The sequence below is a fragment of the Pongo pygmaeus genome, chromosome 10 (assembly GCF_028885625.2).
Source record: "Pongo pygmaeus isolate AG05252 chromosome 10, NHGRI_mPonPyg2-v2.0_pri, whole genome shotgun sequence".
Classification (NCBI taxonomy): domain Eukaryota; kingdom Metazoa; phylum Chordata; class Mammalia; order Primates; family Hominidae; genus Pongo; species Pongo pygmaeus.
The window spans coordinates 105133427-105159539 of record NC_072383.2 but is presented as its reverse complement, the minus strand read 5'-3'; the positions used below and the strand labels follow the sequence as shown (position 1 = coordinate 105159539).

The window sequence follows — 26113 nt, the reverse complement described above, 5'->3', positions numbered from 1 at the left end:
CTCATCTCCAAATACCATCACATTGGGGGTTAGAGTTTCAACATATGAATTTGGGGGGATACAGACATTCAGTCTGCAGCACTGACCATTGTGTCTGCCTTGTTATCTTGTAAGCTCTGCAGGGTGCAGACCTTGCTCACCATTGTGTCTCCAGCACCCACATGTGGTAGGGTCGGAGGAAGCACTTGTGGAATGAGTGGATGAATAAAATGACACCACAATTAAAAGTGGAGCCTTCCCATCTGATTTCAGTAAGCGTACAAACAGCAGTACTATTGGGGAATGTTTATTGAGGACTTATATTGTGCCAGGCACTGTGCAAAGCTCTTCATGGTATGGCATTTAGTTTTCACAGCTGCCCTAAAAAGTGAACAGTTTAACGCATGTGAAACATCAAATGCAGTGCCTGAGTGTACTTAGTGCTTAATCAATGTTAGGCCTAATGATTAGTATTATCCCCGTTTACAGAGGAAGAAACTAAGGCTCAGAGAAGTGAAGGAATTTGTCTGAGGTCACATAGTGAGTGGCAGAGCAAAGACAAGGACCCAGGCTAGTTGATGTCAAAACCTCCCCAGACCCAAACATTTATAAGCCTCATTCTGTCTTCAAACTCATAGTACTGGACTGAAGATTTTAGAGAAGTTATTATCTGCCTCATCATTTCTTTTCTGCCTCCATGTCAAATGAATTCACATTTGGGAATCTATTCTAGAATACTTCCTGCCTGGAGCCAGTGTGGCAGAGTTTAATATTGAGGAAACACATTTCTAAATTAATTACTTCTTTTCAAATCCCAGGAAAGGTTCAAGTTTATGTGAGTCTCAAATTTCACTTCAAAGTTCTAATTCTATTTCCTTTCATTATACTGACCTGGCTGCACCTGGCCAGAACTCACCTGTTGGGAACATGGGGCTGCCAAACGTTTCATTTCCTCTCATTCACCTCCTTTCCAGCCCCTGCAAAGGGCACCAGCTGATGAGCAGGGTGACTGGCACCCAGGCCTTTGGCAGTGGGCATCAGCCTCTGGCAGCAAACCCTTCTCCCCGTGGGAACGGGGCTAAATCCCAAACAAAACTGTGATGTTGGCAGCATTTGCTGCGAGGGGCCCACACCTGCTTCCTCTCGCCTCCTCTGGGTGAATTCCTTCATAATCTTGGAGTGGGAAAGAGGCTGTCTAACTTTGACACAAAATCACAAAGCCATAAAAGAAAAGATTGATAAATTTTGCTACATAAAAAATCCAAAATTTCTATGTGAGGGAAAAAAAACCACAACATGAGTACAAAGATAATGACTCACTCGGGAAAACTGCAGTCATTCCACAGACAATGGTCTCATCTGCCCACCATAGAAAAGAGCTCCCGAAAAAATAGCAGGAAAAAGACCAAGAACCAAAAGAAAAAACAGGCAATGCGCATGACACACAGTTAATGGAAAAAATACAAATGCTCTTAAAAGGTGGAAAGATGATCAGTTTTAATCAATAAACATAGAAATTACACCAAGATGGCATTTCTTACTTATCAGATTGGCAAAAATCCAAATCACAACCACACAACTCTGCTGTGAAGCTATGAGAAACAGGCACCCTCCGACCTTGCAGGGGGAGAGCGAACCATGCCTCCTGGCCAGACAGTGGCTCACACCTATAATCCCAGCACTTTGGGAGGCTGAGGCAGGAGGGTCACAGTGAGACCTTGTCTCTACAAAAAATTTTAAAAATTAGCTGGAAAGATTGGGCATAGTGGCTCATGCGTGTAATTTCAGCACTTTGGGAGGCCAAGGTGGGCAAATTGCTTGAGCTCAGGAGTTTGACCAGCCTTGGCAACATAGTAAAACCCCATCTCTATAAAAAAATTAGCCAGGCATGGTGGTGCACACCTGTACTCCCAGCTATTCAGAAGGCTGAGGTAGGAGCCATCACCTGAGCCTGGGAGGCTGAGGCTGCAGTGAGCCATGATTACACCACTGCACTCCAGCCTGGGTGACAGAGCAAGATCCTATCTCAAAAACAAAAACAAAACAAACAAACAAACAAGACCTAGGGCTTCCCTGTATGGAAGGTCATTTGGCAGAATCTACTGAAATCCCATGTACCCTTTATCCAGCAGCCCCAGGTCTGTGAACTGATCCTACAGCTATACCTGGACACATCCGAAACGATACATACACAGGGTTATTTGTTGCAGCTTGTTTGTAGCAGCAAAAGTTTGGAAACAGCCCAGGTGTTCATCTGGGTAACTAAATTAGAATGCATCCTCACAATGGGATACTATGCAAGTATTTTTTTTAAAAGATGAAAACCAAAAAAGAATGAGGATGCTTTCTATATTCTTACTGATATGGAACACTCTGGTTTTTATTATTAAGTGAAAAAAGCAAGTCACAGCACAGTACATATAGTATCCACTTTTTTGTGTTAAAAAAGTAACAAATGGCTGGGCATGGTGGCTCATGCCTGTAATCCCAGCACTTTGGGAGGCCAAGGCCGGTGGATCACTTGAGGTAAGGAGTTCGAGACCAGCCTAACCAACATGGCAAGACCTTGCCTCTACAAAAACACAAAAATTAGCTGGGCATGGTGGTGCATGCCTGTAATCCTAGCTACTCAGGAGGATGAGACAGGAGAATCGCTTGAACCTCGGAGGTGGAGGCTGCAGTGAGCCAAAATGGTGCCACTGCATTCCAGCCTGTGACAGAGTAAGACTCCGTCTCAAAAAAAAAAAAAAAAAAGGAACATATATTTGAATTTTTTATTTGCATGAGGAAATACTTGAAGAATATATAAGTAACAAAAGTGTTTATTACTAGGAAGCTGGGGTAGGGGGTTGCAGGGGGAAGATGGGGGTGAGATCAAGACTTCTCAATGAGTACCTTTTAAAGCATTTTGATTGTTGGACAATATGGCTGTATTATCTATTCAAAACTATTCTAACTTTTAAGCATGAACAAATTAAAAAGACCCTATAGGGGAGGGGCATCCACAGGAAGAATCTGCTCAAATGGATAAATGGTCCTGGAGTACCAAAAACTGGAAGCAAATTATAAACACCCATAATCTAGGGAGGCTTTATGGTCTATTTTGTTTTCCTAATATCCATATGCTTACTGAGCACCTACTATGTACCAGGCCCTACTATGTTAAGTGCTGGTGAGATACAGTCAGACATAGTGCCTTCCCCTCAAGTGTTTTGGCCCCATGGAGAGACTAAATGGAGGGTGGAGGGGCCCTGGCCTGGCAGTGTGCTCGAAGCCCAGAGGAAACGGTACGTCCTTCTTCCCCAGAGGAGTGGGGAAGGTAAGCTGGAGAAGAGAGGACAGATAGACTGACACTGCGGGCAGAATGGGCAGCCCTTGATGACACCGTGGGCATGCAGGTGAGGAAGGGGAAGGGCCAAGGAGGTCATCTTAAATCACAGCCTAAACACTGGGGCCGTGCCAGCCAGCTAGCAGTCTTGAAACCTGGGTTCCCAGCCAGCACTAAAACTGCAGCAGACACCCCATGGGGGCAATCCAATTCTTTGCAGGTGTCCCAGGAGGTCTCTCCTGTTGAATCCTGTCCTGGACTCTCAGTCTTGCCCTAGCTCTAGGAGCTGCCTGAATGCCTTTCTGCTATTGGCAGGGCATTTGGCCTACATCTCAATGGAAATACAAAACAGCTCCTGACCACCCTGAACTTCCTTCTTCTCCTGGAGACATTCCATCTCACCACAGTCTTTTATCCACAACAGATAAGGCCAAGCAGTTCCTTCTGCCTTTTTTAGTAAAGAATTTCAAATAAGGTTTAATGACATTTCCTCTTCTCTGGAAATCTTTTTATGAAGTTATAAGAAACCAAATTGGATAATCAACTAAGACATGCTGAGTGAGGTGAGTGGAGTGAGAGAGAGATGTAACTTTCACTTACGTAGCCTTGAAGTGTGATGTGTTTTGTTTTTTTCTGAAATGGAGTTTCGCTCTTGTTGCCTAGGCTGGAGTGCAATGGTGTGGTCTCAGCTCACTGCAACCTCTCCACCTCCCAGGTTCAAGTGATCCTCCTGCCTCAGCCTCCCAAGTAGCTGGGATTACAGGTGCCAGCCACCATGCCTGACAAATTTTTTTATTTTTAGAGATGGGCTTTCACCATGTTGGCCAGGCTGGTTGTGAACTCCTGATCTCAAGTGATCCGCCTGCCTCGGCCTACAAAAATTCTGGGATTACAGGCATGAGCCACCGCGTCTGGCCTGCGATGATATTTTAATACAATAGTGATGAGTCACCTTAAGTTGTGACCCCAGATTTTCTATGCCATCATGCCACTGAATTGTAACTTTTCCCTACCCTATGCTATAGATATCCTCTGTCCCCACTGGACAGTCAGTAACAGGAGAGGGTAAAGGAAGAAGTGTACATTCAGAGTGAGGAACATGGTAAGACAAGAGAATGGCAGTGGCTAGGAGCTGTGAAAGGGCAGAGGGAACGGGACACAGCATGGACTGTCTCAGGAGAGGAAGAACCTCATTCCATACATTCACGACAAACATGCACACATGCATGTGTGTGTCTGATACCTCGTGGAGGGAATTGGAAGGTTCTGGACTCCTGCCTAGGATATGGGATGGAGTTTAGAGTCATTTCATTTAGACATTAAGGAAATGGTGACCTGAAGGCTAGAGGACTTGGGCACCTCTTGGTTACATTTGACTTATTCTGTCTCTGGAAGAGGGAAACAGGAATCCCAAAGAATCCCACTGGGTTCCTGCTCTTTGGACCCATCCTGTCCTCCAAGTTTCTCCAATTTCTTCCAATCCCCTAACACCAGCTTAGTCTAAGGCCTCAAACTTGGAGTAGGTAGCAGCCCTGATGTGTCTTCCTGGCTTAAATCCACCTGCATAGAACCTCCACGCCAACCTTCTGAAGACACCACTTTGATTTGTCATTCCTCAGCCAGCTCCTTCAGTGGCACCTCAGACCTCAAATTCTAGACCCCTTGTTTGGAATTCAGGTCCCTCAGTGATGTGGCCCAAACTCATTCCTAGCCCTGTTTCCCATGATTCTTCAACCTCTCTGCTCAAGCCAATCTGGAAAACTCTCCAAGTTCAAGACCAGTCTTGTAGCTTTCTGCCTCCCGCCATTTTCCCATCACTGCAGGAACCACATGCAGGATCCTTTGAGGCCCAAGGCAAATGTCACCTCCTCCAAGATGCCTTCCCCAGAGTCACCTTCCAATCTTGTGACCTCTCCCAAACTGTAGCATGCATAATTAGTAAATCACCTGCAAGTATTGCTAAAATTCAGAGCATGTTTCAGTGAGTCTGGGATGGGCCTGAAATACTGCATTCCTAACAAGCTTCCAGGGAGATCTATGCTATAGGCCAGGACCACACTTGGTGTGGCAAGGTCTTAAGTACAACTCATATCATTTGAATGAAGTCGATCACATGTGGCCTTGCATTATTAATATTCAAGTATGTGCCTTAACTTCTCTTCTAGATTGAAAATTCATTGAGAGCAGGGATCCATGGAAAAGACAGTTTATGTAGTCGAAAGAGAGCCAGAAATAAAATCAGATAGCTCTAAATTCAAGTCTTAACTCTACCACTTACTTGCTATGACATTGAATAAGTCACATAATCTCTGAATCTCAGTTTCTTCGTCTGTAAAATGGGGAGAAAAAATACTGTCCCTCCAGAGGATTAAAAGAAATCATGGTTGTGATTATGCCCAGCATACTGCCTGGTGCTGAATATATTTTAATATTGGCTCCCTCCTCTTTCTTTCCTTATATAATTTTGGGATTTCCATGGAGTCTAGCATGTAGTAGGTGCTCAGGGAATCTTCTGGGCCCAATTTTTGCAGAAACTTCTGTTATACCCATACAACTCTGTCCAATCCACACTGCTGAGCTTTCCTCTCTGGATATGATGCTCCAACAGTCACGGACTTTTTAATATTTTACAGTCACAATCCTCCTGTTTGTTGGTGAGTATGTCATGAGAAGCATACATATCCACTAACATCTGCTAGGGGAAAAATGCAATTGTTTAGATTGGAAGTGAGAATTCATGAGACCTGAATTATGGTAAATAACCCATCCACTCTTGCTTGGTTTCTTCACCCATCAGGCATTTAGGACTTGACCCCACTGGTCCAGGGTTTTCTTTCCAACTGCATTCCATCAAAAAATATCAGTCCCATATCACATTTCCTCACACTCACTGAATCTCTAGCGAATCAACTAAATCAGTCTTTTCTGGGTTGCTAAAGGGACATAACAGAGCATTTGACAGATATCAGAAGACCTCAGTAACAGTCCTGATTCTGCCACTAACTAGGAGTGTGATCTCTGGAAAATCACATCCCTTCTCTGAGCCTCAGTTTCCTTAACTGTAAAACAGGAGAGTTGGGCCAAGATGATCCATAAAATCTCATACTATTTTATTCTAGGCTAACAAACTTAATAGTCTCCCATTCCGAGCAACACATTTTCACTTTGACCAGGTCCTTGGTGCTGATACTGAAACGCTTATGCCAGTAAAAGAAGTCCTCTCAGTGGGTAGAATCTTGACCTGTCTCAAATCACACCCTGAGAAGGCATTTTTTCAATTGGCCTGGTCCAGAGATACGCTCTATGGCAGGCCAGCCATAGCCAATCATTCATTTTTTCCTGCTTGCTAATCAAACCCCAGTTTTATCCAAGGCAATATTATGATAGCCCAAGAGGTAAACCATGATTTTTCTAAGCCAAGAGTTGGTAAACTTTTTCTGCAAAGAGCCAGATAGTAAATATTTTATGCTCTGTGGGCCACATACAGTCTATTCCTTTTCTTCTTCTTCCCTCCCACCCCCTCCACACACACTCTTTAAAAATGAAAAAAAAAAAAAAAAAAAAAAAAAAAAGGCCAGGCACAGTGGCTCATGCCTGTAATCCCAGCACTTTGGGAGGCCGAGGCAGGCAAATCATGAGGACAAGAGATCAAGACCATCCTGGCCAACATGGTGAAACCCCATCTCTACTAAAAAAAAAATACAAAAAGTAGCTGGGCATGGTGGCGCACTCCTGTAGTCCCAGCTACTCAGAAGGCTGAGGCAGGAGAATCGCTTGAACCTGGGAGGCGGAGGTTGCAGTGAGCCAAGATCGCAACACTGCGCTCCAGCCTGATGACAGAGCGTGACTCCATCTCAAAAAATAAGTAAAATAAAATAAAATAAAAATGAAAAAAAAATTAGATCATGGGATGTATAAAAACAGCCCACAGGCTAGATTTGACCTGTGGTCAGTCCAATTATCATAATCTTATTCTTTGGACAAATCCTCTTTCATCCTTCCTTTCAGCTATAAATGATAGAGTTCTGGACAAAAATAATGTAAAATAAGTCTATTGGGGGCTTCTGGGAAAGATTTTGTTGTTTTCTGATAAAAGAGAGAGACACACAAGAAGAAGAGTAATTAGCGCCTCCCCTTGTTCCATTTTCCTGTCTTAAATGTGGACCTGATGCCTGGACCTGCAGCAGATGCCTTGTGATTATGAGGTACTGACATGGGGACAAAATACCAACAATGTGGGGACTCAGCAGAAAGACATAAAGAGCCTGGGCCCTGGAGGATGCTGAGCTGTTGAATAAACCCTGGAACCTCCTCCTTCCCATCTTTGGTTAAATAAAATAATAAATATCTACATCATTTAAACCATTGGGTTTCTGTCTCTTACAATCAAAAGCATTCTGTTGGATTTTTTTTTTTTTTTTTTGAGATGGGGTCTCACTCTGTCACCCAGGCTGGTGTGCAGTGGCATGATCTTGGCTCACTGCAACCTCCACCTCCCCACCTCAAGCAATCCTTCCAACTCAGCCTCCTGAGTAGCTGGGACCACAGGCCAAAGCATTCTTAACATGCTAAAGCAGAGTGTTTTTTTCCCTCGTAAGTAACTTTTAAAACTTCACCCATGTCCTGTGCCAAGTACCGGGGTTACAACAGTGAACCACACAACATTTCTGCCTTCTTGGGGCTTTCTAGTCTAGTAAAGGAGATGACAAGGCACAATCAAATATTGACGCACCAGATGAATCACTAAGCACGGGTGATGAGCTCTACTCTTGGTGTTCCTACTGGCAAATTATGAAATCTCCAGTGGCAAGTCTTTGAAACGTGAGGGTTCATTATTTTCTGAGAGGCAGACAAGTGCAAAAAACACTATAAAAGTCTAATGCTGGGCTGGGTGCGGTGGCTCATGCCTGTAATCCTAGCACTTTGGGAGGCCAAGGCAGGCGGATCACGAGGTCAGATCGAGACCGCCATGAAACCGTCTCTATTAAAAATACAAAAAATTAGCCGGGTGCGGTGGCCGGCGCCTGTAGGCCCAGCTACTCGGGAGGCTGAGGCAGGAGAATGGCGTGAACCCAGGAGGCAGAGCTTGCAGTGAGCCGAGATCACACCACTGCACTCCAGCCTGGGTGACAGAGCAAGATTCCATCTCAAAAAAAAAAAAAAAAAAAAAAAAAGACTAATGCTGAAAGGCAGACATATAGACCTGAGTTCAAATCTCAACTCTACCACTTACCACCTATGTGACTTTGGGCAAGATTCTTAACATCTGCTAGGGGGAAAAAATGCAATTTTGGCCGGGTGCAGTGGCTCATGCCTGTAATCTCAGCACTTTGGGAGGCCGAGGCAAGCAGATCACGAGGTCAAGAGATCGAGACCATCCTGGCCAACATGGTGAAACCCCATCTCTACTAAAAATACAAAAATTAGCTGGACGTGGTGGCACGTGCCTGTAGTCCCAGCTACTCAGGAGGCTGAGGCAGGAGAACTGCTTGAACCCAGGAGGCAGAGGTTGCAGTGAGTCGAGATCACTGCACTCCAGCCTGGCGACAGAGCAAGACTGTCTCAAAAAAAAAAAAAAAAAAATGCAGTTTGGAGTGGGCTAAGGACTTGAGAGGAATTTGAATGCAAATGTGCTTGAGCTTCAATTTCTACATATGTAAGCTAAAGCTCATAATCATAAGCCACCTCTTTGGACTATTGTGAGAAAGAAATGAGATCATGGAATTAAAACACTTCTCCTTGCTCCATGAATGATAGCTATATACACATATTAACTATAAATATATACAATTTTGCTTAACAATATATTCTTAGAAAGAAAAAAGACTGGAAGGAAACACAAAAACATCAAGAGTGGTTATCTCTACATAGTAGGATTAGAGGCAATTCTTTTCTTTCCTCAGATATTTTTCCAAATACATGTACACGTAACTTTTATAGTTGTGGGACTTTTTTTTATAATATAATCTTTGTGTTTTGAAAATAAATGCAAAATGGGAACTGAAACTTCTTTATTCTTTTATTTGGACAAGAGTCAGGTGGCCCATGTTCTAGATCCAGCACTGGTATTGACTTCTTGTATAATCTTAGAAAGCTACTTCACTTCTCTAGGTCTCAATTTCCTTGTCTAAGAGTTGTTGATAATCAGACTTCCAGTTCCCTCCATGATAAAGTAGCTTGCACTAGATTAACTCACCCACCAAATTGTAAAAGCTAGATAAAATATACAAATAGCTATTTGAAAACATTGGAGAGCAATAAATGCAGACGGTACTAAAGGAACTACAAGCCTTGAAAGAAAGGAAGCACCAGAAGTAAGCTCTACAGTCACCTTGGCGTTTTCCCGAAAGATCTTTCCGAATTGCTACACTGGGAAATAGAACCCAAGCAAAGAGTATAGTCTATTGAGCTAAGGAGAGTTTGGGGATGACAGAGTAGCTAATATCTAAGGAGCAAAATCCCAAAGAGAAGAGAACTTTAAAGAAAGAGACAAACATACTTGTATTCAAATTACCCCTCAAGTCCTTAGGCCACTCCTAAGCTATACATGCAGAGTGAGAAACCAAGAAACTGAGGGAAAAGTAGCAGCTTAGAGACTAAAGAGCCAATCATTAATTGGTTAGGGTTGGAGTCCAAGCTGGGTCAAAGTAAAGGGAAGTTGGTAAACACCCAGTGCTTTCAGTGGTGAACCCAGAAAGGCCAGGCTTTAGGAATAAAAACCACACCCTAGTAGTACAGACAAAAGTGAAATAGACTAGACTTAAGCAAGGCTTGACAAGATTAAGGAGATCTGCTAGCTCTCTCTCTGCCTGCTAGAACAAAACTCAACACTTGTTGTGTTGCGGGAAGTCAGGGACCCCGAACAGAGGAACTGGCTGGAGCCGCGGCAGAGGAACATAAATTGTGAAGATTTCATGGACATTTATTGGTTCCCAAATAATGCTTTTATAATTTCTTATGCTTGTCTTTACTTTAATCTCTTAATCCTGTTATCTTCGTAAGTTGAGGATGTATGTCACCTCAGGACCACTGTGATAATTTGTCAACTGTGCAAATTGATTGTAAAACATGTGTGTTTGAACAATATGAAATCAGTGCACCTTGAAAAAGAAAGAATAACAGTGATTTTTAGGGAACAAGGGAAGACAACCATAAGGTCTGACTGCCTGTGGGGTTGGGCAAAAAGAGCCATATTTTTCTTCTTGCAGAGAGCCTATAAATGGATGTGCAAGTAGGGAAGATATCACTAAATTCTTTTCCTAGCAAGGAATATTAATATTAATACCCTGGGAAAGGAATGCATTCCTGGGGGGAGGTCTATAAATGGCTGCTCTGGGAGTGTCTGTCTTATGTGGTTGAGATAAAGACTGAGATATGCCCTGGTCTCCTGCAGTACCCTCAGGCTTACTAGGGTGGGGAAAAACTCCACCCTGGTAAATCTGTGGTCAGATCGGTTCTCTGCTCTCGATCCCTGTTTTCTGTTTTTTAAGATGTTTATCAAGACAATACATGCACCGCTGAACATAGACCCTTATCAGTAGTTCTGCTTTTGTCCTTTGCCTTGTGATCTTTGTTGGACCCTTATCAGTAGTTCTGCTTTTGCCCTTTGTCCTATTCCCTCAGAAGCATGTGATCTTTGTTCTGCTTTTTGCCCTTTGAAGCATGTGATCTTTGTACCTACTCTCTGTTCTTACACCCCTTCCCCTTTTGAAACCCTTAATAAAAAACTTGCTGGTTTGAGGCGCAGGCGGGCATCATGGTCCTACCAATATGTGATGTCGCTCCCGGTGGCCCAGCTGTAAAATTCCTTTCTTTGTACTGTCTCTCTTTATTTCTCAGTCAGCCAACACTTATGGAAAACAGAAAGAACCTATGTTGAAATATTGGGGGCGGGTTCCCCCAATATTGTTGGAGAAAGTTAACATCCTTCACCCAAAGGCTCTTCAACTTTGCATCCATAATGTCCAGCATTGGATAAAAAACTATGAGGTATTATTGAAAAACCTCAAAAGGACCAAAAATACCTGAAATCCAAGAAATAGCCAGATAATAGAAATAGATCCAGAGATAATTCAGATACTAGACTTATCAGACAGGAACTTTAAAATAACTATGGATAATATGTTTGAGGAGATAGAGAAAAATATGGTCAAATTAGAGGAAATGATGGACAAAACAGATGAAAAAATGGAGAATATCAATCAAGATTTAGAAACTATGAGAAAAGAATCAATTGGACCACCTACCACAGAAGAATATAATATCCGAAATTAAGATCACTTGGATGGGCTTTAAAGAAGACTAGATATGATAGAAAATGGGAATTTAGAACTGAAAGGCAGGTCAATTAAAAAAATACAAAACTGAGGTACAAAGAGATGAAGATGGACAAACCAGAGCAAAACATAAAAAAATGAGGTGTAATCGAAAAGTCTAATATTCACATAACTGCAGCTCCAGATGAGAAGAGTGAGGAAGACAAAATATTTGAAGAGACAATGGCAAAGAATCTGCAAATTCGATGAAAGACAACACACAAATTCAAGAAGCTCAGTGATCCCCAAGAAGAATAAAAACAAGAAAGCCGTATCTATGCACATCATAGTCAAACTACTGAAAACCAAAGGCAATGAAAAAATTTTTAAACCAGCCAGAGACAAAAAGACACATTGCATTCAAAGGAGTAACAATACATCTGATGACTAACTTTTCAATAGACATTTTGGGACCCCAGAAGACAGTGAAATGATAACTTTAAAGTGTTGAAAGGAAAATTAAAATTAAAAAAGTCTCACCAACCTAGAATTTTATCACCAGCAAAAATATCCTTCAAAAATATATGTGAAATAAAGATGTGTTTCATGATCTACAGTATACTACACAGTATGATAATAAATCTGCAAGGAATTTATCTGAGTTAAAGAAAAAATGATTCCAGATGGAAGCATGAAACTACTGACACGGAGAAAGAACCCTGGAAAGGGTAAATTTGTGAATAAATAAAAATAAATATTAACTGCTTAAAACAATAATAATTATGTCTTGTGGGGTGTGTAACATATGTACAAGATGTATACATTAAAACCAGAGCTCAGAGGGTGAGAAAGAGGAAAATGAGGTTAAAATGTGGTAGTGCTCTTTCACTGCGCTTGAAGTGGGGGAAGAAGTAATGTGAGGTAGATGTATTAATAATAAGTGAAGAATGCAAAAATGCATATTGTAATCCTTAATAGTACCACTCTAAAAGAATGTATAATTGAAAAGCTAGCAGAAGAAAACATCAAATATTTTTTAAAACTCTATTAATCCCTTCCCAAAAAGCTAAAAAGTAAGAATAAAGGAGTAAAGACAGATGGGAAAATAAAAAATAAATAGTAAGTTTGTTGACTTAAACTCAATAATGTCAGTAACAATATTAAATTTAAATGGTCTAAATTCAAAGATTATCAGACTTGGTTTTGTTTTTCAAAAAAGCTATAGTGAAAAACTTTACTAAACTAAATATAGTTAAGATTATATAGTAAGATCGAAAATAAAAAGATGAAAAAGATATACCACAGCAACCCATGTATAAAGAAAACTGGCGTAGCTGTATTAATATCAGACAAAATAGACTTTAAAGCAAAAATTCTTACTGGAGATAAGGTATAAATATTTAACAATAATAAAAAAGTCATTTCAATAAGAGGACATAGCAATCCTAAATTTCTAAGAAATTAATACTTCAAAATATATAAAGTAAAAATTAACAAAACTAAAAAGATAGATAGCCATAACTATAATCAGAGCTGGAGATATTAACATACCTGTCACAGTAAATGAGAGAACAAACAATAGCAACAATAAAACAGTAAGGATATGGAATATTTAAATAACATAATTAACCAACTTCACATAACTGATATCTGTAAAACACTCCATCCAGTATACATTCAAAATGTACATTCAAAATGGAAAATACTCATTCTCCTCAAGTGCACATGGGCATTAAACAAAATACACTATATGTTGGGACATTTAAAATGTACATTCAGCCGGGCGTGGTGGCTCACACCTGTAATCTCAACACTTTGGGAGGCTGAGGCAGGTGGATCATTTGAGTTCAGAAGTTCGAGACCAGCCTGGCCAACATGGTGAAACCCCATCTCTACTAAAAATACAAAAATTAGCCAGGCGTGGTAACAGGCTCCTGTAATCCCAGCTACTTGGGAGGCTGAAGCAGGAGAATCTCTTGAACCTGGGAGGCAGAGGCTACAGTGAGCTGAGATTGCATCACTGCACTCCAGCCTGCGTGACAGAGCGAGGCTTTGTCCCAAAAACAACAACAACAAACCCAAAATGTACATTCAAAATGCAAAATACGCATTCTTTTCAAGTGTGCATGGACATTAACCAAAATAGACTATATGTTGGGACAGACACTAAGTCTCAACAATTTCAAATTTTGAAATAATACAGAATGTGTTCTCTGGCCACAGTGGAACTAAAAGAGAAATCAACAGCAGAAAGACAATTAGGAAATCTATGAATGTTTGGACATTAAGCAACAGATTTCTAAATAAACCATAAGTAAAAGAAGAAATCACAATAAAAAATTGAAAATATGTTTAACTGAACAATAATGAAAGTGTGATATCAGAAAAATGTTGGGATTAATTAAGCCATGCTTAGAGGAAAATTTATGACTTTAAATGTATATCTTAGAAAAGGTTGAAAATCAATAATCTAAGCACCTATCCCAAAAGCTGGAAAAAGACAGCATATTAAACTTAAAGAAAGTAGAAGGAAGGAAGATAAGAGCAGAAATGAATGCAATTCTTACAAGATATAAATTGAGAAAAACAACAAAGCCAAAAGTTGGACCTTTGAAAAGACTAATAAAATTGATAAACCCTGGCAAGACTGATGAAGAAAAACAGAGAAAACATAAATTGCCAATAACAATAATGAAAGAACATCAACATAGATGTCAAAAACATGACAAAAGTAGCCAGGCACAGTGGCTCATGCCTGTAATCCCAGCACTTTGGGAAGCTGAGGTGGGCAGATCACAAGGCCAGGAGTTCGAGACCAACCTGGCCAACATGGTGAAACTCCAACTCTACTTAAAAAAAAAGAAATACAAAAATTAGCCGGGCATGGTGGCACACACCTGTAGTCCCAGCTACTCGGGAGGCTGAGGCAGGAGAATTGCTTGAGTCTGGCAGGCAGAGGTTACAGTGAGCTGAGATCACACCACTGCACTCCAGCCTGGGCGAAAGAATGAGACTCCGTCTCAAAAAAAGTAAAGGCAAAAGTAATAAAAGGAAAGTTTGAACACCATGTAAATAAACTTGAAAATTTAGATGAAACAAATTCCTTAAAGGTAACAATTTACTAAAAGTAAAAAAATATATATATAAATAATCCAATAACTATTCAGAAAATTGAATCCATCATTAAAAACTTTCCCTCAAAGAAAATTCTAAACCCAGTTGTTGAATTCTTCCGAACAATTAAGAAATAAAGAATACCAATCTTAAATAAACTCTTCAAAACAATAGAGAAATAGGAAACTTCCTACCCCTTTTCATGAGACCTATATAATCTTGACACCAAAACCTGATGAGAACATCATAAAAAAGAAATATCACAGGCCACAAATCTCATGAACATAGATGCCAAAATCCTTAACAAAATACAGCCTGAAACATATAAAAATCACACCCAGAAGTATATAAAAAAGATAATACTTCTGACCAAGTGTGATTTATTACAGGAATGCATGATTGGCTTAACATTCAAAACTCAACCGATGTAATTCACAGCATTAATAGAATAAAGGAGAAAAATATATGATCATCAAAACAGATGTAGAAAAAGTGTTTGATAAAATTCAACACCCATTTAAGAAAAGACTCTCAGAAAACCAAGGATAGAAGGGAATTTTCTCAACCTGATAATGAGTATCCACAAAAATCCACAGCAAATATCGCACCTAATGATGAAACACTAAACGCTTTCACCACTTAGGTTGGGAAAAAGGCTATGATGTCCACTATCACCACGTTACCTCAAAATTGCACTAGAGATCCCAGCCAGTGCATAAGGCACACAAAAGAAATAAAAAGACAAAGATTATAAAGGAAGGTGCAAAGCTGTCATTATTCTCAGGTGACATGATGATGTCCATAGAATGTTTAAAAAATGCAAATTTTAAATTAATAAGCACATTTAGCAAAGTGGCTAAATACGAAATTATCTAAATAATTGCATTTTCATATGCTAGCAACTAACAATTAGGAAAAACTTTAAAATATTACTACTTACACTAGCATTGAAAAACATCAATTATCTAGGAATAAGTCTAAAGAAAGATGTGTAAAATCTCTACAGTGAAATCTACAAAACACTGCTGGGAAAAATTAAAGATGATCCAAATACATGGAGGCCTAATACAACATATATTTATTGGAAATTTGATGTTGTTAAGGTGTTCTTCCCAAATTTATTATAGATTCAATGCAGTCTCCATCAGAAATCCTAGCAGGTATTTTGCATATGTGAAAAAATGACAACTAATTCTAAAATCAATATGGAATTGTTAAGCATGTAGATTAACCAAAACAATACTGAAGAAGTAAAGAAGAACAAGAGGTCTTAAGCCACCAGATATCACGACTTATTGTATAGGTGCAGTAATAAAGACTGCAGTATTAGCCCAAAAATAGACAGTAAGACCAACAGTTTGGAACAAAAGTCCAGACCCAGATCCAAATATATATAATCTGCCAATTTATGATGAAGGCACCACTGGAACTCAGCGGATAAAGGGTGACCTTTTCAAGAAATCGTGCTCTATCAGTTGAAAATTAATAAGAAAAAAGAACTTTGATTCCTCCTTCACACCATACACAAAAGTTCCAGATGAACTATTGATATAAAAATGAAAGGTAAAATAGTAAAGCTGCTAGATGGTATGTTAAAAAGACCTTCATGAACTTCAGGTAAGCGAAAATTTCTTAATAGGATACCAAAGCACTAACTATAAAAGAAAAACATTAATTGAATTTTATTAGAATTAAAAACTTGTGTTCATAAAAGTTATTATGAGAATATAAAAACAACCCACAAACCATGAGAAGATATTTGTAATACTTTTACCTGACAAATATTAATATCTCCTATTCAAGGTATAAAAACAACTCTTACAAACCCTTAAGGAGAAAACCAACAACATAATTTTTAAAAAACACACAGGCGGCCAGGCGTGGTGGCTCACGCCTGTAATCCCAGCACTTTGGGAGGGCGAGGCGGGCAGATCACGAGGTCAGGAGATCGAGACCATCCTGGCTAACACGGTGAAACCCCGTCTCTACTAAAAATACAAAAAAATTAGCTGGGCGTGGTGGTGGGTGGCTGTAGTCCCAGCTACTCGGGAGGCTGAGGCAGGAGAACGGCGTGAACCCAGGAGGCGGAGCTTGCAGTGAGCCGAGATCGCGCCACTGCAATCCAGCCTGGGCGACAGAGCAAGACTCCATCTCAACAAACAACAACAACAACAACAACAACAAAAACAAAAACACACACACAGGCAAAAGACGTGAAGAAGTGCCAGGCGCGGGGACGCATGCCTGTAATCCCAGCACTTTGGGGGGCCAAGGCAGGTGGATCATGACATCAGGAGTTCGAGACCAGCCTGGCCAATATGCTGAAACCCCGTCTCTACTAAAAATACAAAAATTAGTTGGGCATGGTGGCGTGTGCCTGTAGTCCCAGCTACTTGGGAGGCTGAGGCAGAAGAATCACTTGAACCTGGGAGGCAGAGGTTGCAGTGAGCTGAGATCATGCCACTGCACTCCAGCCTGGGTGACAGAGTGAGACTCCGACTAAAAAAAAAAAAAAAAAAAAGACGTGAGGAGGTAATTCACAAAAGATACAAATGTCTAATGAGCATATAAGATGCCACAGTCATTATTTATCAGAAAAAAATGCAACCAAAATGACATACGCTATACACCCATGAAAATAGCTAATATTAGAAGGAATGGCTATCCCAAATGTTGGCAAGGAAGTGAAACACTGAAACTTTTATAAATTGATAGTGGGGTTCTAAATTGGCACAACCACTTTAGAAGACTGTTTCAGCAGTATCTACTAAAACTAAATATACCTATACATTATGATCTAGCAATTCTACTCCTGGGAACATACCAAGAAAAATAAGTGCTCATGTTCACCAAAAGATATACAAGAATGTTCAGAACTCCAATCCTCAAACTCCTTCAAAATAATGAAAGAGGAGGGAACACATTCGAATTTATTCTATGAGGCCAGCATTATCATGATATGAAAGCCAGACAAAGATACTACAAGAAAATAAAACTACAGACTAATATCCCTTATAAATATTGATGCAGGCCAGGCATGGTGGCTCACACCTATAATACCAGCACTTTGGGAGGCCAAGCAGGGTGGATCACCTGAGGTCAGGAGTTGGAGACCAGCCTGGCCAACATGGTGAAACCCCGTCTCTACTAAAAACACAAAAAATTGGCTGGGTGTGGTGGTGGGCGCCTGTAATCCCAGCTGTGTGGGAGGCTGAGGCAGAAGAATCGCTTGAACCTGGGAGGCGGGGGTTGCAGTGAGCTGAGATCATGCCACTGCACTCCAGCCTGGGCAAAAGAGTGAGACTCCATCTAAAAAAAAATATATTGATGCAAAAATCCTCAGCAAAATACTAACAAACAGAATTCAGCAGCATAGTAAAAGGATTACAGATCATGACCAAATGGGATATATTTCTTGAATGCAAGGATGGTCTGGCATACAAAATCAATAAATACATTATATTGATTGATTTTTGTTTGCCAGACCATCCTTGCATTCAAGGAAGGAAAACTACATAACCATCTCAACTGATGCAGAAAAAGCATATGACGAAACTCAGCACGATTTTATTATAAAAGCACTCAATAAACTAAGAACAGAAGAGCATTACCTCAACATAATAAAGGTCATACATAAAAAAACAACAACTAACAATGGTGAAAGACTGAAAGCTTTTTCTCTAGAATCAGGAACAAGACAAGGTTGCCTGCATTCACCACTTCTATTCAAAATAGTACCGGAAGTCCTAGCCACAGCAATTTGGCAAGAAAAAGAAATAAAATCATTCCAAATTAATAAAAAGGAGGTAAATTTATCTCTTTTCATAGATGAAATCATCTTTTTTTTTTTGAGACGTAGTTTCACTCTGTCACCCAGGCTGGAGTGCAGTGGTGCAATCTTGGCTCACTGCACCCTCTGCCTCCCAGATTCAAGCTATTCTCGTGCCTCAGCCTCCCAAGTACCTGGGATTACAGGTGCCTGCCACCATGCCCAGCTAATTTTTGTATTTTTAGTAGAGATGGGGTTTTGCCATATTGGCCAGACTGGTTTCGAACTCCTGACCTCAGGTGATCCACCTCCCTCGGCCTCCCAAAGTGCTGGGATTACAGGTGTAAGCCACTACGCCTGTCCGAAATGATCTTATATGTAGAAAACCCCAAAGATTTAACACATACCCAAACACAAAAGTACTGTTAGAACTAATAAATGAATTCAGCAAAGTTGCAGGACACAAAATCAGCACACAATAATCAGTTGCATTTCTATACACTAAGAATGAGCAATCTGAAAAGGAAATTAAGAAAATTTCATGTACAATAGCATCAGAAAGAATAAAATACTTAGGAATAAACTTAACCAAGGAAGCAAAACACTTGTACACTGAAAACTATTAATGTTGTTGCTGAAAGAAACTAAAAACACCAAATAAATGGAAAGACATCCTGTGTTCATGGACTGGAAGACTTACTATTAAGATGTTAAAACTACCCAAAGCAATCTACAGATTCAATGCAACACCCATCAAAACCCGAGTGGCATTTTTTTTTTCAGAAATAGAAAAATCCATTCTAAAATTTATATGGAATCTCAAGGGACTTTGAATAGCCAAAACAATCTTGAAAAAGAAGAACATGAGAGGTCACACATTTCCTGATTTCAAAACTTACTACAAAGCTACAGTCTAGTTCTGTCATAAAGACAGACATATAGACCAATGGAATAATATGGAAAGCCCAGAAATAAACCTCCACATACATGATGAAATGTTTTTTGACAATGGTGCCAAGACCATTCAATGGGGGAAAGAATAGTCTTTTCAACAAATGGTGCTGGGGAACCTGGATACCAACATGTGAAAGAATAAAGCTGGACTCCAACAGGCACAGTGGCTCATGCCTGTAATCCCAGCACTTTGGGAGGCTGAGGGGGGGCAGATCACAAGGTCAGGAGTTCGAGACCAACCTGACCAACATGGTCTGTTGTTGGTCTGTCTGTACTAAAAAAATACAAAAATTAGCCTGGCGCGGTGGCACGTGCCTGTAATCCCAGCTACTCAGGAGGCTGAGGCAGGAGAATCACTTGAACCTGGGAGGCGGAGGTTGCAGTGAGCCGAGACAGCACCACTGTACTCCAGCCTGGGCAACAGAGTGAGACTCTGTCTGGAAAAAAAAAAAAAGAATAAAGCTGGACTCTTAGCTAATACCAGATACAAATGTTAGCTCAAAACAGATCAAGAATCTAAATGTAAGGTCTAAAACTGTAAAACTCTCAGAAAAAAAAAAAAAAGGCAAAAGCTTCACAACATTGGATCTGACAATGATTTCTTAGATGTGACACTAAAGGCACAGACAACAAAAGAAAAAATAGTTAAATTGGATGCATCAAAATAAAAATTTCTGTGCATTAAAGAACACAATCAACAGAGTGAGAAGGCAACCCATGGAATAGGAGGAAATATTTGTAAGTCACATAACTGATAAGAGGTTAATATCCAGAATATATAAAGAACTCCTACAACTAAACAACAGAAAACAACCTGATTTTAAAATGGGCAAAAGACTTAGACATTTCTCCAAAGAAGATATGCAAATGGTGAATAAGCACATGAAAAGATGTTCAACATCACCAATCATTAGGGAATTGCAAATGAAAACCACAATGAGATACCATTTTATATTCATTAGAGTGGCTATTATTAAGAAAAAAACAGAAAATAACAAATGGTGACTAGGAAGTGGCAAAATTGGAACTCTTGTGCCTTGCTAGTGGGAATGTAAAATGATGCAGCCACTATGAAAACCAGCTTTGTGGTTTCTCAAAAAATTAAACACAGAGTTACCATATGATCCAACAATTTCATTTCTGGGTATATACCCCCAAAAGAATTAGGAGCAGAGACTTGAAAAGATATTTGTATGCCTGTGTTCAAAACAGCATTATTTACAATGACCAAAAGATAGAAACAACTCAATTGCCCATCAATGTCTTAGTGGATAAAGAAAATGTGACATATCCATACAGAGGAATATTATTCAGCCTTCAAAAGGAAGAAAATTCTGACACATGCTACAACATGGATTAACCTTGAAGGCATTATGCTAAGTGAAATATGCCAGTCATAAAAAGACAAACACCATACGACTTCACTTATATAAGATACTTAGAGCAGTCAAATTAACAGAGGCGGAAAGTAGAATAGTAGTTGTCAGGGACAGAGGGAAAAGGAGAATGAGGAGTTACTGTTTAATGGGTACAGAGTTTCAGTTTGGGAAGATGAAGAAAGCTCTGGAAATAAATGGTGTAGATGGCTGCACAACAAGGTGAATGTACTTAATGTCAATGAATTGTACATTTCAGACGATTAAATGCTAAATTTTATGTTATGTAGATTTTTGCCAAACTTAAATAAAACTTAGAATGTTCAGATATGTTTTATTCTTTTTTTTTTTTTTTTTTTTGAGATGGAGTCTCATTCTGTTGCCCAGGCTGGAGTGCAGTGGCGCGATCTTGGCTCACTGCAAGCTCTGCCTCCCAGGTTCATGCCATTCTCCTGCCTCAGCCTCCCGAGTAGTGTTTTATTCTTAATAATCAAAAACTTGAAACAACTAAATATTCATCAACACTTAAAAGGATCTGTAAATTGTGATATACTCATACAGTGAAATACTATACAGCAATGAAAAAGAAATAACTACTGCTAGAGACAACAACATGAATGAATCTCACAGACATTATACTGACTGAGAAAAGTTACACACAAAAGAATACAGAGTCCATTATCCCATTTATATGAAGTTTTAAAAGCAGGCAAAAACAGGCTATAGTGATAAGTCAGGACAGTAGTGATTGACAGGGAGGAGACATGAGGAAGCCTCCTGGGGGACAAGAAAGGTTCTATATCTTTTTTGGGTGGTAATGTCACCAGTGGATACAATATGTAAAGAAAAAAAACCCATCAAACTAATTACATAAGATTTGTATACTTTATGTTCAATGTAGCTCAATTTTATAAAATGAAGTGACATGGTGATAGAATGACAATGCCAGCTAAGACTCAGGACGGGGCTATTGAGTAGATCTAGCAAACATGCTAGGGGATTGTGGAGCAGGTGGGCCGGGGCTCATGCTTTCAGAAAACTGAACGAAGGAGATGCATTTTACCAACCATGGAAGAAAGACACTTCTGACTCTGCAAAAAATTAGACTTATAATAAGCTGATCCCTCTTTTTTAGTGTTTAAGGGAAAAAATACAAGTCCCACGTAGCCTACTGCTCTTAATATAGCACCCAGAAGCCCCAGTCTGACATAACACAGGGCAAGGTGTAAACACAGGATTGTACATCTTTCAGTTAACTCTAGCTCTCTAGTCTGAGAACCGGAAGAAATTTCTGCTTTCTGATATCAAGGACATTTATGACTAAAACAACTATCCTGTGACACAACTACTTTGAACCCATATTTACAGTGGACACTGAGAATGGCCTTTGCCAACCAGGGTCCACATCTGCCTGCCTGGAGCGTCACTGTAACAAGGTCTTTGGGAATGCAGGCTAGCAAGTCTCCTGCAGAAGATGAGTCTGTAAACAGCAAGTTTTTGCTGTGGCCTTAGTTTCCAGGTCTTCCTGAATGGATTCTACTCCCTATTGTGGAATATTACAGAGAGGACCTGGGATATTTCATAAATAGCTGGAGAGTGTCTTGTTCCAGGTGACTTGGCCCAGCCTAGCAATCTAGTGGCACTACCCTCCCATCAGGACATTGGCCATGTCTGGGATGTCATGGAAGAATGAGTTTCAAGCACTTACTTTCATCATTAGAAACATTCCCCAGAGATGTGTGGCTGGAATAACGTTTGTTTTCACTTTCGTTGAGACATCTTTCAATCCAGCTCTCTAAAAAAAAAAAAAGAAAGAAAGAAAGAAAAGAAAAAGAAAAAAGAAAATCACAGAATTGCTGTGGATGTTTGTGAAGAGACAGAACATCATAAATGCATTAGATTTAAATGCTCATCAATATTCATGTGGCATCTGCCCAGATTGGAATGGGATTTTGCATGGAGCTCCATGTGCACCATTGCTGCTGCTGACGAGACTGCTGAGTAGTTTGGATGCAAAATGGCTCTTTGAAGCCTCACTTGAGTATTTCTTGGTCAGATTCCACGAATTCTGGAGTATTTGTAGCACCAACTGAGGATTATCTTTCTGAGCAAAGAAGGTATGTTCCTGAGTAGCAGTTTGTAAAACCAGACTTGGCCAACTGAACCACTGGTGGTGGTTTGTAAACTTGTGAATTAGCAGCAGAACTTTTCTTCAAGTGAAAACAAAGGGAAAAGCAGGTAAAACTTTAGGGACTCTGGTTGAAAGAGGGCAGGGAACCTTGTAGCTTGCCTCCCTTTGGCCAGGGACCCCTCAAAGAGCTCTCACAGACTGGAAGCCACAGCAGGAGGAGAAATCAAAAGCACTATGGTAGCTATGTAGCCCCTCTTTTTTTTTTTTTTTTTTTTTTTTTTTTGAGATGGAGTTTTGCTCTTGTCACCTAGGCTGAAGTGCAATGGCATGATCTCGGCTCACTGCAACCTCTGCCTCGTGGGCTCAAGCGATTCTCCTGCCTCAGCCTCCTGAGTAGCTGGGAAGGCACCCGCCACCAAGTCCGGCTAATTTTTGTATTTTTAGTAGAGACGGCGTTTCACCATGTTGGCCAGGCTGGTCTCGAACTCCTGACCTCAGGCCATCCGCCTGCCTTGGCCTCCCAAAGTGCTGGGATTACAGGTGTGAGCCATGGTGCCCAGCTACTATGCAGCACTTTTAAAATCCAAGACTATGGGTTTTTTTTTTAATCCAATTTCAAAGGCTACAAATGTATTTTTTGCAATGTAGTGTAATATTCTGTTTTCTAGACCACCCACCATTCATTCATTCATTCATTCATCATTCAACAACATCAGCTAAGTACAGTCAGCTGAGAAAACAAATGTGTCCCAAAGCAAGTGATATATTTGGGAACAATTTGAGCATAGTGCAAACTTTGTGTCTTTTTATGCTCCATTTATTTCATTAAAAAATTAGGTGAATGCAGAAAACTCCACGCCCCCCCACCCCACCCCTCATTATACTTAGCACCACAGAAATATGCAGAACACACTCACGTTCACACCTCAGACATCTACCAGCTACTTCGGTCCACATTGTGTTATGAGTCACACCTGCTCACTTCATAATAACTCACAGGCTGCAACCCTTCTGATACCCACCTCTAAAAGCAATCTTCAGGTCTTTTCCAAGGTGAAGTGCCATTTTTATTGTATTTGTGTATTTCTAAACCATTTAACATGTGCAAAACTGTGATATCATTTTTATTAGGTTTCTATCTTTTATTATGTGTCACTGACAAAGTTTTTCAGTATTGTGCCCCTAAGCTTATTTTGCCAGTAAACTCAGTGGTCTTTGTTGGGCGATTCTGTATAATGTGGTGATTTTTAGGAAGGCATTTGGGGTATTATAGCAGAAGTGGCGACACCTATGGCTGCAGGCTTTTGGACAGTGTGGTTTCCCATTGCCTTCTTTATGATCTGGGAGCTGGTATTTATTGAACACCTATTTGAACATGCCAGGCCCTCACAACATTGAGTCCTCACAACAACTCTCTGAAGCAAGGATTTTAATCTCTATTTTTCCTAGAAAGCAACTGGGATTTAGAGAGATTAAGTAATGTGACTCCTCATAATTCAAAGAGCCGAGGAAAAGATCATTAGTTAACATCTTAGGTTACACACCATAAAAAGAAGCCACGCGGACGAGTAAGCTATGCGGAGAGGGGAAATCAATGCCAACAGCTGGGAGAAATGTCGGATTTTTGTTTTGTTTTGTATTTTATGTCCCAACAAACTGCTCTTTTAAAAGCTGCTTCCAAAATTGTGAATAAGTAGGGGGAAAATATCCGAGGGGAAGAACAAGGGCCAGCTTGTTGAGAGGGTATGGAAATCCGATATTTCCCAGGAAATACTGAGGAGCAGAGAAATTCAAAACATTAAAACGCTGCACCTTCCAGACATCGAATGCACAATGTGGAGACAGACAGCTTGTAATGTTTCAAAGCTGGGATGCACAAGGTAGGTGTCTGTCATCACACTTTATCCAAATGCACATCTGGTTACAAATCTCCAGAGTTCTTTTCAGGATTCTCCAGAATGTCTCCACCCACTTCTTTCATCCTTTCAAGTCCTGGCACATTTTCCCTGGCAGCAGCCATAGCTACATTTAGATGGCATCTGCTAAAGTTTGCAGCCCCTGCCTCCAGCAAACCATACCACCAAAAGCAATATCTATAGTTCTGGGCCAACCCCTGGTCTTCCTAGATAGGTATACACACCCAGTCACTCTCACACACACACTCACATCTACACCCCAATGCCCCTTTCATCAGAAACAGGAACTAAGGGAAACACTCTCCCTCTCACCCATTTGCCTGCACTGGATTCAGGCCTGATAACATCAGGGTCGTTAGAAGGGCCTGTTCTTGCAGGTGAGAACCCCCTGTGATTGATGGGACATTCTCTGAAGAATTCGTGGCAACATTCCCGAGAGAAGCTGGTTCTAATAACCAGGTAAGCCAAGAGAGCACAGCGCCCACCCACAGGAGTTTGAGTAAAGAAAGAACTTTCCTCACAGCAGCACCTGTCCTCCACACTGTGCAATCCCACACTGGAGAGAGATGAAAGCAAGGCCACAAGAAGTGGGAGAGGGTGGGAGGTGCCACGAAAATGAAAGAGAAGACATCTCACCCATTGCACCCACTCAGACCTCTCTGACCCCACAGTCTATGCCTGTAGCCAACTCTGCTCCCTGGGGCAATCCAGAATAAGTCTGGTCTCACTGGCACATTGCAGATATGAGAAGACAACCATCATTCCCCCATATTTCTGGTTGAAGTACCCCCATCAAAGAACCACATTTGTTTCACCTCTTTCTTGGAAGAAATTGTTCCCATTTCTTTGCCATCCAGTTCACCTGCTTCTAGTTAATCAATGGACATCTTCTAGTTAATCAATGTCCATGTGAACATGTGGCACTTGGGATAGACTCTGAGAGTTCAGACAATGGTCTGAGCAGTGAAAGAACCGTCACCTATGTTGTTCTGGACATAGAGTTCTCATGCATTCAAGGGTCTTGCATTTCAGACTATGTGGATGCAACACTCTGAGATATCCAAACCAGATTCGGGCCTTGGATCTGCAGGTGGACTTTGACCTCTGTCTTCTTCCCTAGTGGAGCCCTTGGGAGTGGCATCTCCAATTCATGTCTTATAAGCCAGGTAGCTTCCTATGACTGGAAGGCCTCTATTTAGGTCAACTGAAGTCAATGTTATATACCTTAAAATTATTCTTAACAATGGATTTTGGTCTTGCAGAGGTCAAGAATTACTTAAGCAGAATGACA

General features: G+C 40.5%; 1 protein-coding gene and 1 long non-coding RNA gene across 5 annotated transcripts in view; one reads left to right on the top strand and one right to left on the bottom strand.

Annotated features, from left to right (window-relative positions):
• LOC129010601 (uncharacterized) overlaps window positions 1-26113 on the top strand; it is a 269081-nt gene that overhangs the window by 141754 nt on the left and 101214 nt on the right. The gene's annotated exons all lie outside the window — the stretch shown is intronic.
• RFX4 (regulatory factor X4) overlaps window positions 1-26113 on the bottom strand; it is a 179056-nt gene that overhangs the window by 130638 nt on the left and 22305 nt on the right. For 3 of the 4 annotated variants that reach the window (XM_063646674.1, XM_054445062.1, XM_054445063.1), the window contains exon 2: window positions 22484-22570. The exons of the other annotated variant lie outside the window; for it this stretch is intronic. In XM_063646674.1, coding sequence (XP_063502744.1) covers window positions 22484-22570 — 87 coding nt within the window. The remainder of the gene's footprint in view (window positions 1-22483; window positions 22571-26113) is intronic. 4 annotated transcript variants of the gene reach the window in all.